The sequence below is a fragment of the Oryx dammah genome, unplaced genomic scaffold (assembly GCF_014754425.2).
Source record: "Oryx dammah isolate SB20612 unplaced genomic scaffold, SCBI_Odam_1.1 HiC_scaffold_18, whole genome shotgun sequence".
Classification (NCBI taxonomy): Eukaryota; Metazoa; Chordata; class Mammalia; order Artiodactyla; family Bovidae; genus Oryx; species Oryx dammah.
Window position 1 is genome coordinate 51,223,336 of NW_024070202.1, and position 15,270 is coordinate 51,238,605.

General features: G+C 36.7%; 1 protein-coding gene across 1 annotated transcript in view; it reads right to left on the reverse strand.

Moving 5' to 3' along the window:
- Positions 1-15,270, reverse strand: part of CFTR (CF transmembrane conductance regulator) — a 159,904-nt gene that overhangs the window by 133,461 nt on the left and 11,173 nt on the right. The window contains exons 4-5 of the mRNA XM_040259873.1: positions 4,513-4,728; positions 708-797 (exon numbers count right to left, since the gene is read on the reverse strand). Coding sequence (XP_040115807.1) covers positions 708-797; positions 4,513-4,728 — 306 coding nt within the window. The remainder of the gene's footprint in view (positions 1-707; positions 798-4,512; positions 4,729-15,270) is intronic.

Genomic DNA, 15,270 nt, shown 5'->3' on the forward strand with positions numbered 1-15,270 from the left:
CTCCACAGAGACTAGGATTTCCGCCCAAACTAACTGCAAGTCACTGTGATTTTTTCCAGTGGATATGTGTGGTGATTGGCTGTCTTAAGTACCATGTCTGGAATTCTTTAAGTAACTTATTCCTCTATGAATAAAGCAAGAGCCATGACATAGAACATGAAAGACAAGACTCTCCTGAATTTCAGTCTATACCATTGCACAACCCTATTATCTGACCAAATACTCAGAAAACATCATGCACACTCAATTCAAAGTAAATTACTTAGCACCTGCTGAGAGTTCAATAGCATGTAAATACTAGAAATGCAAAGATAAATACATTATGTATAAAATATATAATCTGTCCTCAAGGACCTTGAATTTTATTGTGACAGAAGACAGCCCTAAACAAGAATTTTTCGGAGTATCATACTCAGCCAAAGTAAATAACTGATTTAAAGCATTAAAATGAAACAAGATCTGATAAGGATTTAATTTTGAAAAACCACACCAAATAAAAAGCCAGCTGAGGTGCCCTTGAGTTGTCTGGTTCCGCGAGATACCAAAATGGCACTCTGCTACACAACTTAGCCTTCTCGGTTTTCAGAAATAGGGAAGCTAGGAATGCTTATGATGTAACCACTCACTAGTTATCTGACTCAGAAAATCTTTGGGGTTGTATGATTTATAACAAAGGTGCATAAAAGAGTAAATCAGTAAGTACATACTTCATCAAATTTGTTCAGGTTGTTGGAAAGGAGACTAACAAGTTGTCCAATACTTATTTTATCCAGAACACGGCTTGATAGCTTCAAAGTCTAAAAGGAAATGGGAAGTTAAATGATGTTACTGCACAGTAGACATATTTATAAGCATGTTATAATACAGCTGAGGAATTGGGTAACTATGCATGCATTTTTTAAGTAAACCTAATAAAATTATCTTATGTTCATTTAATTTAGTATCTTCTCAGATTTATAAATATTTCTCTTTACAACAAATATTATAATGGCATGCCTCTACTTACATTATTTAACAGTATCTAGAGAGGGTTAACAATTATTTCTAGTCCAAAATGGGAAAAATACTGTACTTAAATATTCATTTATATACTGCAGAGGTTTGCTTGTTGTTTTTTTATTTTTGTTTGTTTTTATTACAGATGGAACTAAAGGCAAGTGAAATTTGAGATTAAAACCTTGGTCTCATAGGGAATTATATTCAATATCTTGTAATAACCTATAGTGGAAAAGAATCAGGAAAAAAAAGATATATATATCTGCATCACTTTGCTGTATTCTTGAAACTAACATAATAATATAAGCCAATATATTCAATAAAATTTTTAAAAATAAAATCTTGGCCTTAAATTTTTCATGTACTCTATGGTGACTATTGAATAAAATTACAGTTAAAGTCAATACAAGTATAGTATAAATATTAATAATTGTTTGAAAGATTACATTAACAACAAAAAATTCTTAAAATTTATAATGAAAAGTATATCCATATAGACAAAACAGAGTTATTAAGTAGATTAATTATTATTATGAGAGATCACAGGCACACTTCACCTACAAAATTTAGTAAGAATTGGCTTTGACTGAAGAGTACCCATTTGACATTTGCTTCAACTGACTCTCTCACACATGTATTGAGCACTTAGATACAAATCACTGTATCCAGGGTTTCAGGGATTATTATTAGTTATTAAACAAAATTACTACCTCAAGACACCTAACAAATACATAACTAAATATGATAAACTAGTTAAAGGGAGTAGAATGTAACAGGGTGGTTAAGAGCAAGTTCACATATCTGGTTATAAAAATCTGTAAATATTTCACTGAGGGAGAATTTAAGATGGTGTGGAATAATAGATAGTGTTTAGATAAGCACAGATGAAGAAAGAATAAAGCAGTTAACTCCAAATGCTGTTAGAGTAGTATGTGGGGGGCAGGGTCCATTGAGCTAGATGATACATGGTTTAGTAACTTACTCAGTCTCAGGCGACCTGAATGCTATAGTGCTTAACATGGAATGTACGTGCACAATACTCAGTGTATCTATTCATTATATAGTTATCTTTCTCAAAATTCACAGGCAAAGTTCAACCTAGTTTGCATTTAGATTCATTAAATAAAATCTAATTTGAATGTATCATGTTGCAGATTTTGGAACAAAGAAGATGATGCTCTATGATAAAATCTATAATAATCTGGGAAGAATCAGTGGCTGCCTGCTACATGGGTAAAACTGGTCAGATAAGGCACTAGTTAACTTTAGTGACCAAACCACAGCTGCATGGAGATGCAATTGTATTCTTAGATGATGATGTCAATGCAGGTCAGTAGGTATGGCTAGAGGGGTAAAGCAAACTGGGTAAGAACACATACATACAATGTTGAGAAAGGACAGACATAGCTTCCAACTTTTCATTAATGCATCCTGGGTTTGAAGGAACATATATTGCTGTATTTGTGCTAAACATAATATAAGAACTAATCCACAAACTAAACAACTCTTTGCCCTCCCTTCCGCTTTAGCCCTCAGTGCTTCATGTCTCTCTATGTAACACAATTTGACTTGCAACATTATTTCAGTACTTATGTTCTCTAGTAATTGGAAAACCCTTAACTTCAAGGAGGAAGCCCTGGTGGCGCAGTGGTAAAGAATCTGCCTGCCACTGAAGAAGACATGAGATGTGGGTTTGATCCCTGGGTTGGGAAGATCCCCTAGATAGGAAATGGCAACCCACTTCAGTATTCTTGCCTGGAAAATTCCATGGACAGTGGAGTCTGGCAGGCCCATGGGGTTGGACACGACTTTAAGGATTGTGACTTATCTGGTTTAGAAATTTTGAAGCAGTTCTTGCACAGTGTTCTATACTTTTTAGGCCTTTAGTTTATCAAAATATTTTATTTATAAAATAGGAATAATAGTTTCGACCATATAGAGTTTTGAGGAGGATCAAATGAAATGATATACCTAAATCACTTAGAAGTTTGTCATGAACATCAGTTATCATTATAATAATTGCTTTTATAAATACTTTTAAACTGGATTCAACTTTCTTTGATAGGCATCTTGTCTAAATTCTATCTTCTAAATGACACCTAATAATTTATTCACTTATATAAAATTTCTGGATCAAGATAAGATTTTTATTGATTTATCACCCATGCTTTCCTGGTACTTGTGAACTGATGAGATTGCAGCTGGGGTGATTTCGTTAAACTGTGGACTCGGTTTTTCACTTGGGCTTTTTGAACACTAATGTATAACTATCAAGGTTTTACAACACCACTGACCTTGCATGTATATTATGGAAATGTTAATGGGTTATTTGTAGAGGGAATGTCAGGCCCACAGCTCTTATACGCCAAATATATAAAGTTTTTATATTGGGGGAAGAAGAAAGAGAAGAAGGGTAAAGAAAATAACCAAAATAACCAACAACTATCTATAAAAAAAAAAAAAAGAAATCTTTAATCTTGGTAAATCAAAGAGTCACACATAAATCAGGTTGGTGAAAGCACATGTCATTGTGTCACTAATATGACCTTAAAATGTGTTTGTAAGGTAAGAAAGTCCTTTTTTTCCCCACTGTGATGCATGGCATGCAGGATCTCGGTTCCTCAACCAGAGATCAAACCCGGGCCCCCCGCAGCGGAAGTGCAGAATCTTAACCACTGGATCACCAGGGAAGGCCTGGTAAGACAGTCTTAATTTGAATCCATCCAAAGTATGGTTTAGCAACTTGAGCTTTTGACTTGACAATGCATACAGAAAAACAGAAAAGGTTCTTATGGTTGCCATGTATGTATTATTCCAAAATTTTTAACTTCCAAGACTTAGGATGACAAAAATCTAACTCAGAATAAGGCAGTGGATACTATCATTGTGTCATAACTAGTTAAAAATAGAGCTAAGTCATGTCCAACTCTTGTGATCCCAGAACTATAGCCTGCCAGGCTCCTCTGTCAATGGGGTCTCCAGGCAAGAATACTGGATTGGGTTGCCATTCCCTTCTTCATGGGAACTTCCCAAACCAGAACTGAACCCATATCTCCCACATTGCAGGTAGATGCTTAACTGACTGAGCTATGGAGGAAGCCCCCATAACAAGTTAAGGTAGAAATATCAATTGCTTGGTTGATCAATAACAATTACACACTATATTCTTGTTATTGCACATAAAGACACATGGCATTTTACCATAAGACGATATTTTGTCAGTGACTTCTATGCACACAGCAAGAATCATTTCAACAGGGAGCCATGGATTCCAAAAACTGATGATATGGAAAAAACAAAACTGAAGTCTAAAATACAGGCAGTTTACAGAATTACTCAATAATTACTAGTTGAAGGGAAGTATCAAGGAAAAATTAGAAATACTCATTATTGCTGCCATTTACTTCACAGCCCTACAAAACTGATTTTAGCATTTATGCCTTACTTGTACTAATGTAGCATTTAAAACACAATGCCACTAACAAGTAGCATAAAGACTGTGCAAGGAAGTATTACCTTCTTATAAATCAAACTAAACATAGCTATTCTCATCTGCATTCCAATGTGATGGAGACCAAAAATGGCTGGGTGCAGGAGCAGCGTCCTCACGATAAAGAGAAGGCATAGGCCTATGCCTAAGTAAATGGCAATGGAGCGTTCCACCTTGTTATCTGGGTCATAGGAAGCTATGATTCTTCCCAGTAAGAGAGGTTGGACTGCTTTGGTGACTTCCTGCAGAAGATGGAAAACAGAAAAATGAAATTTTATTTTTCTTTCATAAAATGTCCTCACAATTTCAACACAAGCAGTTTCATCTTTACAGGAGGATTTAAAATGGGCCTACACAGCAGGCCATGCCATACGTGAAACTCTTGATGTCCTTTGTAATATCTTTACACTATGAAATAAGACTTTATTTAGGTTTTAGCAAAAATCATTTGGAAACATTTATGTATGAAGTGTTTTCTTTTTTTTTTTTTTTACTAAAAGTATATAGCAGCCATAAAGTAAAGGTGCAATTTCTGAAATAGTGTATTAATTGGTAACATCTACATTGCACTTAACAATTTATAAAATATTTTTCATTTGATTTTTATGACAACTTCAGGAATCAGAGTAGGTAGGCATTATTAGTTTCACAGTGCAGATGAAAAAATTGAAGCCAAATAAACCAAGTGATTGATGTAATTTCAAAATAGAACTCTCAAAAGCACTTTGAGTGACAGAATGAACACCAGAATAAACAGCTTCTTGAGACAACCACATAAAGGGGAGCTGGCAACAGGAGGGAGGAACAAAAAGGCACTGGTGCTATTTACAGTCCAATGTTGTATCCTTCCCAGTCTGGGATGGGTGGTGACTTTTAGGAAGAAGTGTGTCAAAAAATTGCAGCCTCAGGCCAGTTTCCAACAATTCATCAAGGGCTCAAAGGTCTATGAGTTAACAAGAAAGAAAAGAAAGTGAAGTCTCTCAGTCGTGTCCGACTCTTTGCGACCCCATGGACTGTAGCCCACCAGGCTCCTCTGTCCATGGGATTCTCCAGGCAAGAATACTGGAGTGGGTTGCCATTTCCTTCTCCAGGGGATCTTCCCAACCCAGGGATACAATCTGGGTCTCCCGCATTGCAGGCAGACGCTTTATCCTCTGAGCCACCAGGGAAGCACAGGATGACTTAACAAGGGAAGACCAAAGTTGTGTTTTCCAAATCCACTTCATCTGATCCTCAACTGAACCACTGAATGAAACTCTTCATCAAATCATTACCACTTTGCCTGGATATGTAAGAACAGATTTGAACACAAGGATATGAATCCAGACAGTCTAAGTCTTAACCATCTTACTACACTGCCTTCAAAAGAAAAAGACATAATCCCTGTTTCATGGTGGTCTAGTGAAACGGGGATCTGAGGCTAAACCTTGCCTGGAAATAATGTTATGCTAATTGAGTCCATTTCAAATGTATATTTTCAACCAGACAGCCCCTCCCCCCATTTTGCCTAGCATTACTCTCCCTCAGCCCATAATTTGCTCCACCCACCCCCGTTTTCTACATTGTCTTTTCTAAACCTCAGTGCCCAACCCCATCAGCCCTCTCCTTCTCAAAAGGTAAAGTGCTTTTCTATAATCACATCACCCCCACAAGCTATAAGCCACAGTGCCATCATTGACTGACCACAGGCTTTGTGTAGCTACTTATTCAATACTTGGTATTCAGTACCTCATTTCAAATTAACTATGTAGACCATGGTTCTGAATGTAAGAAAAGGTTCAAACCTTTTAAAAAAGTTTCCAAACTAATCACAAACATGGAATATTAGAGTTTTCTCATCTCATATAGCCACATTTTAATATAAGTTTGAATTGTACCAAACAGACAGGTACTCAAAAAAATAAACAAACCTGCTAACAACCTACCCAGAAAAACCAAGCAAATAGTTGGCCATATCCACTGAAGAGTCTACTTATCTTCCCAGGTGGCTCAGTGGTAAAGAAGCCACCTGCCAACGCAGGAGGCGTAAGAGACGTCGAGAAGATCCCCTGGAGAAGGAAATGCAGCCCACTCCCGTATTCTTGCCTGGGAAATCCCATGGACAGAGGAGCCTGGTGGGCTGCAGTCCTTGGGGTCGCAAAAGAGACAGGACTTAGCGACTGAGCGCACATGCACACAGAAGAGTACCTTTTTTCTAAAAAGTAAATAAGTGCAGAAATTACTGCTTGATGGCATGTACCATTTTATGCATGCATTGTGCTTTTGTTACATGTATATTCATTTTTACAATATATAGAATTGGTTTTGAGGCTGTAAGCTTTATGTAAATGGTATCATATTGTGCTGCTTGCAACTTTCTTTTAACTTTTTAAACACAGTTGTGTTTCTGACATGTAGTCCCAATGATACTTGTATATCTACCTCATTTATTATAAGTGCTGCTTACATGACATCCTGTGAATAAATCAGGATAATTGCCCCATTACCTATGCTGGGGAAGATGGGCTGTTCCCATTCCTAAACTATTAAATCTGTGCAAGTGCTGCCCTGACTGTTTCTATTAAGTTCTATAGATTCATTTCAAACTTCTCTAGAATAGATCATTTATTTCAAAATAATTCCTTAAACTATGAAAATGTACAGTCAACATGAACCTTAGATTTGAAACTACATGTATAAATATATCCACAATACAAATATAATTTTCATAGTATGCTTATAGTGGCACTATTTCATCCTCAAACTTAATTTTACATCAATATTTTATCCTAGAATTTTTCCATATTATATCTATGTTTTCACAGACAAATGTCAATGCCACATCTATACTGATTTATTTTTCCATTTATATTAGGTTTGCATTTGGTTAAAATGCTCTCTTGATTGCAGTCAAGAGGACTGAACTCATATGTGCCACCCATGTTGGATATACTGTGTGTGGCCATGAAGCAGAGAATAAGTTGGGAGCATTACCAGACATACCAGATAAAATGTCATTTCTTGTTCATTATAAGACTTTAGCCAGAAGACTATGATGTGTGACAACTTTCCATGAATCCAGCTGCTTGTATCATAATTAGCATAATCACATTCCTCCTTTTTCCAGGACTAGTAGACACTATTATCAAATATAGAACTCCTGATAAAAACCACAATGCATATTTCTAAGGAGTGACTCTTATCTATGGAACACTAAAAAAGAATATTCTGAGGGAAAAGAGAAATATTTTAGTAATTGAGCTGTACATAGAATTTTTAGAGTTAGAAATATATGGGTTTACGTAAATTTTCTCCTATGAGTAATCTGAACTAAAGTCCCTGCCACTGTTATCACCATTATATTTTTTCCATAACCTGTCACCTCACAACAGAACTATTTGCAGAATTGGAATTCAGTTGCGACTTAAATAAGACTTTGTTAATCTGATTCAGATACCTATTCTGCAGGTTGTATGACTGAATTAATTAGCTCTCACCTTGCCTCAAATAAGAAGAGAATATATTTATCCTTTGAACAATGGCTATTCCACAATGACATTGGTAGCATTACTCTGGAAGGGTACATGTTCACAGAAAAAAGAAAAGAAAAATGCAGAAAATTTTGGGTAGAGAAAATTTTAATAATTGGACCATCTGCCAACAGCAAAACATAAACTTCACTGCAACATGGAATCCATCAACATTCAAGGACAAAAGCAGCACTCCAGACCCCTCCTCCTATAGTTCTCCATGCTCTGTTTTAAGCAGCATGTTCCCTAATATTTATAATGAAAGCACTTACAGGCATCACCTGATTTTATTATTTGGAAGGGAAAACAATGGTAACTGATACCTAGGCTTAATCTATGTGTGCAGTCCTTTAAAAAACCATCCTGGTAATGACTGGGAGAAACACAGTCCTCTATTCTTACTTTGTGAAAGCTGTGTGAACCCTGTTGCCAGACTATTTTCATTACACAAGAAAAGTCCCAATTTGCCACCATATAAAATAGTGCAAGCCAACTGAGGCTTGAATGTAATGAGGTAGAATGCAAATTTATTTAAAATTTGATAAAATATTTTATTTTTAATCAGACACAAATCAAGATAAAATTAAGAGTTCACTTAGATAATGGAAGAAGCCTGATACTAATCTAAGTCAGCATGACAAGGCAATAAACACTGATGTGAGAGTCATGAAATCCAAGTTCGTATCCCAGCATGTTACCTACACTCTGTGTCACCTTAGTCACTTCCCTCCTCTTGACACTTTCCTCACTCATAAACTAAGTGGTGGAGCAAGCTTATCTTAAAGATCCCCTCCAGAGCGAATATCTCAGATTATATGACCTGAGTCCAAGGAATCCCACGGCAGCGGCTAAGGATTCCCTGGACAATTGTCTAGCACACATCCTGACATTGCTATGTGTGTTTTCTACTCAGAGGGATGCAGGACTGAATAGTGTGAGTTCAGAAGACCATCTGGGGGGGGGGGGGGTCAAGTTAGAGAACAGCGCAAGTGACCACCTTCCTGCTGGGAATATATTTAGATTAGCCTCCCAAGAAAAAATTAGGAAGCCTGAAAATACCTCCTGGGAAATACATCTGGTCTCTCCTGGGATCCTCTAGACCTCAGCTTAAATGAACTGTAGTTGAGTCTGAATCCTTTAACCATTTTGTTCTATCTGCATACCTAGGACAGCATCAGATATTTCTAGAGATACAAATGTCTGCTGGATAGTTAAACCAAGAAAGAAAGTTCAAGTGAAAATAGAAAACTTGGTTCATGCTTGCAATTACATTAAATTAATTAATCCCAAGATTACTTTAAAAATTATAATTGCAAATCCAAAGCATAATTGTTTCTAATACCAGAGGAATCAGTTGAAAAACCTCCAAGGTTACATTGTTTTCTATAGTGTGCAGTCAGTAAAATCATCATTATCATCTCCATTTGCTTTATAGATATTTTATGTATCTTAATCCCAGAAATGTAGAAATAAGAAAACAAAAATTATACAAAATAAGAAAATAGATTCCTAGATAGCAAGAGTAATAATTAAGTAAGCATCCCATTTCTAGTAACAATATAATGAATGATACATTGCAAATACCAATAACTAATATATATATATCTTAAAATATATTCTAAAAAACATTACTAAGACATATTTTTAAAGTCTTAAACAAAAGGAGAGACTGTAAACTTTCTAAAAAGAAAAAATGAATATTACAAAGCTAACATTCTCTTTCAAGTTATTGTATAAGATTAATACAATCTTCATCAGAATTCCTAGTGGATATTTGGGCATGAACCATAAGAGCAGGGACTGTCAGCTTTTCCGAGAGTCCCAACACCATGCACCATACCTAGCACAGAATATCCATTCAGCAAATACTTGAATCAATGGATAAAATGATTCAAAATTTTATTTGGAAAAAACAGGAGACTAACCAAAAACATTTGGGGAATAAGAATAATGTTTGAGAAGACCTACATTACTGGGTATTAAATTATACTATACAGCTCTAGACTGCAAGGAGATCCAACCAGTCCATTCTGAAGGAGATCAGCCCTGGGATTTCTTTGGAAGGAATGATGCTAAAGCTGAAACTCCAGTACTTTGGCCACCTCATGCGAAGAGTTAACTCATTGGAAAAGACCCTGATGCTGGGAGGGATTGGGGGCAGGAGGAGAAGGGGACGACAGAGGATGAGATGGCTGGATGGCATCACTGACTCGATGGACGTGAGTCTGAGTGAACTCCGGGAGTTGGTTGATGGACAGGGAGGCCTGGCGTGCTGCGATTCATGGGGTCGCAAAGAGTCAGACACCACTGAGCGACTGAACTGAACTGAACTGAATAGTTTGCGGAATGACAGAGAAATAGACTGATTTGTCTGGAACGTTCAAGAACAGGTCCAAGTACAGACAGCAATTCTATATGTAATAAAATATGTCATTTTATTTCAGTGCAGAAAGTGCAATAAACGATGGAGACACTCATACTCATTTTTTAAAAATTAGATTTCTATCTCAGACATGGGCTTCTCTGGTGGCTCAGACAATAAAGAATCTGCCTGCAATGCTGGAGACCCAGGTTCAATTCCTGGGTCAGGAAGATGCCCTGGAGAAGGGAATGGCTATCACTCTAACATTCTTGCCTGAAGGATTCCATGGACAGAGGAGCCTGGCAGGCTATAGTCCGTGGGATCACAAAGAGTCAGACACAACTGAGCAACTAGCACTTTCACCTTCATTTCATACATACATCCAAATAAATTCAAATGGATTCAATAATTACACATAAAAGATGAAAATTTTTTTTAAAAAAAGAAATATGCACTTGCTACTTTGGGTAGAGAAGATTTTTTAAATGTCAAATGCCAAAGGCAGAAAACAAACCTAAAACAAAAAGTACAGGTATGGGCAGCAAATTTTTAAAAACTGAAACTTCTGATCATTAAGAAAATAAATTAACAAAACTCACTAGAAACAAATAACAGGCTGAGGAAAATAGCCTTTCAAAAAGCAATAAGAAAATAAAAATAAATAATATTAAAAGGCAATTTATACCCCTCAAAAACATGTATATATAAATGCTTAATACATGTGCGTGCATGTTAAGTCATGACAGTCATGTCTGACTCTTTGAGACCCCATGGCCTGTAACCTGCCAGGCTCCTCTGTCCATACAAACTGTTTAAACACACTAGGAGACAAAAATAATTCAAATGAAAATGATAATACACTCTTTTACAATTTGGAAATGTTTTTAAAATAATAATACCTATTGTTAGGACTGAATTTTCATACTTTAGTATAAGGAAAGTAAATTAATATATCTTTTCTGGAAGGCAATTGGAAAATCTACTAAAATTTAGCTTTTAAAGAGATGTGCATTGAAAGATTATTTATAACATTGAAAAACTGGAGGCAATCTAAATATTCAATGATGAGGAACTGATAAAATAAATTATGGTACAGCCATATGAGTCACTAAGCATTAAAATGACTTGGTAGAAAAGTATCTAATGGTATGAAAAGGCATTCATAATGCATTAAGAGAGGTAAATTTATAATACATTATTTAAAGTAATGATTCACATCCGTTCATTAAGCATATATACTCTCATGGGAAAAAGTTGGAATGATAAGCATCAAGTTTATCAATAATTATCTGATCATTTTCTTAATCATAAAAACATTCAAAATTAATAAACTTTAGATATAAAGTTGTATATAACTTAGTAAGTAAGTGATAAAAAGAAAACACACATACAAAAAAAATGAAAGTGTAAACACACAGGCAGGGATACACCCAGATTTTACCATAAAATACAAACAGTACTGGCTTACATACCAAAGGAAAGGCTTATGATTTGAGAGAGTAAACAAAAGTGTCAAATTTTTATTTATCTTGATACACTAAAGTCTGATGGAAATTTTTGACTTTATACTAATTGCTAAACAAGATTTTACATATTTGACATAGAAAATAAAACCTACCCATTGTCCCAACTATGCAGTTTTCGCAAAAATGTATGTACACCAAACCAAGAACAGAATTCAAAAATATCATCATAGTATCTGTCTACTCTGAATCATGTTTTTAGATTCAATGCCTAATTGAAAATGTTTTGCTTTTGGTATTTTCCTTTGAGTGTTTATGATTTAATAACTATTACTAGCAATGTCTTTACTAGAAATCTAAGCTTTGTTCTTCATGTTTTATAAGAACATGTTCCTGGACTTGCTGATAATAGTAGCAAGAGTAGGCTTAATTCAGAAAATGGAATACTAGAAGATATGTTAAAATATTAATTTTAATTTCTGAAGTAATAGATTCTAGGTATTTTTCTATGTTCTAGAAATATGAAACTGGTACTCTAAGACTTGCTTCTAGAGTATAGAAAAATAAGTAAATGCAAATAATAGGAGTATTTGTAAAGGTTGGTATAGACTATATTTAATGATACAGTAATAGGTAACACTTATGAAGCACTTTTCTTGTACCAAGATCTACTCCACATGCTTAACTTTAATTTTCACAATAGTTCTATGAAGTAGGAGCTATTATTGTCTCCGTTTACAATTTTAAAAAACTGAGACAAACAGTCTAAATAACTTGTCCAGTGTCAGACAGCTAGCAAGTGGTTAAAACTAGGATTCAAACCAGTTTGGTAACAGAGCTTCAGCTCTTATTTATAACCTTAAATCAAAATGAAAACTGTTGTAACATGACCTGGTTTTTCCCAAGTTGATCATCAGTACAAGCATTGTGATTTGTTCAACATCAAACTACCAAATCAAGCTATGGTAATATCACTGCAATTTAAAATAAATACCATTTTTCTAGGCCCCATATGATAGACACATAATTTAAAAGTTAAAAGGAATCATAGAAACTGTACACCATCACCACATCAGACTCACGAGTCACCACTGGATACTGGTTAACTAGAAGACATAAAGAGGCCCCAAGCTCACAGCAAGAATGAGGAAACTGGGCCACCAGCCCCAAAAGAGTCGGACATGACTTAGTAACTAAACAACAATAATCATGCAGTGTAAGCAGTAAGTACAATACATGATCACAGACAATTCCTCATTTATAAATCAACTTTATTCTAAAGATTCACATGTGAGAACAGATGCATTTTGCCCCAGAGACAATATCCTACAAGACATGGTGTTGGATTCCTAAATTCGCCTTTAAAAGCACATGCAATGCTAAATGCTTGTGCAGCAACTTTGTGTTCAATAGTACTGTGAAAGCCTAACCAACCCACATAATATTGTTTTTAACAGAAAGAGATTGGATCATCTCTCCATGCAATCTTGAGAGTCCCTCCTAGCCGTACCTTTGCCCTTTCCATGCACTGTCATCTACTCTCCAGCAGAGTCTTGAGAGAGAGTAGCAGAGTAAGACACAGAAAGTTAATAGTTAACATTGGGACTTTGAAACAAACCCTTAGCCACATTTAATCTCAGTGGGATTCCTGTCCCTTTCACTCAGGGACTCCTTGGCCATGATAAGTTCACCCAGTTCTTTTCTCACAACTGGAACTTCTAACTAGCCTTTCTCTTCTTCTGTGACCCTGCAAGTCCCTGCTACTCAAAGTATAGTGCTAGGAAAAGAGCATCTTCACCTGGGAGCTTTTGTTTTTCTTTAATTTTTATTGGTATATAGTTGATTTATATTATAGTGTTACTTTCTTGTGAAGTGAAGTCGCTCAGTCATGTCTGACTCTTTGCAACCCCATGGACTGTAGCCTACCAGGCGCCTCAGTCCATGGAATTTTCCAGGCAAGAGTACTGGAGTCAGCTGCCATTTCCTTCTCCAGGGAATCTTCCCAACCCAGGGACTGAACCTGGGTCTCCCGCACTGCAGGCAGACGCTTTACCCTCTGAGCCATCAGGGAAGCCCTTTATTTTAGAGATGCAGAACCTTAGGTTCAACTCAGAAACTTCTCAGTCAGAGTCTATATTTTAGCCAGGTGGGAGGAGCTGCTGCCTAGTATGTTATAAAAGTTTGAGAAACATTGTCCTTCTGTCATTAAGGGAGCTAATAATTATTTCTATGTTTAAAATTTTTTGACCCCACCCCCCATATCCTCACCTTATAGTCTAACAAAAGTCAGGTGCATTCAATGAAAATGTTCATGCCAGTCTACCTCAATCAGAATCACTGGGGGAATTTTATTCCAGAGTCCATCTCAGACCAAATAAACCACTTTATGTAGGGTCGGACTGGTTACACTAAACTAAAAATTACCTGTTTCAAAGAAATCTAAATCATATGATTTTCCAAACCTTGTCACAGGAACTGGACAGTACACTATGGGCTGCACAAATAATTGTAGCCATGTCTTAGGAATGGGGGTTCTAGTAGAGGATGGAAATATTCAGGATACAGGGTGAGTGTAGGCAGTATAGCATTCAAGACCCCAATGGGGTGAGAGAGGAAGTTAGATAGAGGGGGATGGGAGAGGAAGCTGAGAAGAGTCCTCCATGACAGGCATCTAGATTTGCTGGAGGTAGCTGACCTTTACCATCTGAGCCACCAGGGAAGCCCACTTCCCCACTTCCCTAGGCTCTAATGGTAAAGCATCTGCCTACAATGGGGGAGACCCAGGTTCAATCCTCTGGAGAAGAAAATGGCAACTCACTCCAGTACTTTTGCCTGGAAAGTCCCATGGACGGAGGAGCAATGGCAGGCTACAGTCCATGGCGTCACAGAGTTGGACACAACTGAGCAACCTCACTTTCTTTTTGACTTTCACTTTCAGCTGACCTTAGGTAAAAGGGACATGCTAGTAAAAGTTATGCTCAAAACTCTTCAAGCCAGGCTACAGCAGCATGGGAACCAAGAACTTCCAAATGTACAAGCTGGGTTTAGAAAAGGCAGAGCGACCAGAGATCAAATTGCAAACATTCCCTGGATCATAGAGAAAGCAAGAGAATTCCAGAAAAATATCTACTTCTGCTTCCCTGGTGGCTCAGAGGTTAAAGCGCCTGCCTCCAATGCGGGAGACCTGGGTTCGATCCCTGGGTCGGGAAGATCCCCTGGAGAAGGAAATGGTAACCCACTCCAGTATTCTTGCCTGGAAAATCCAATGGACGGAGAAGCCTTGTAGGCTACAGTCCATGGGGTCACAGAGAGTCGGACACGACTAAGCGACTTCACTTTCACTTTCTGCTTTATTGACTATACTAAAGCCTTACAAGCACAACCAACTCTGGAAAATCCTTAAAGAGATGGGAGTACTAGACCACCTTACCTTTATGCAAGTCAAGAAGC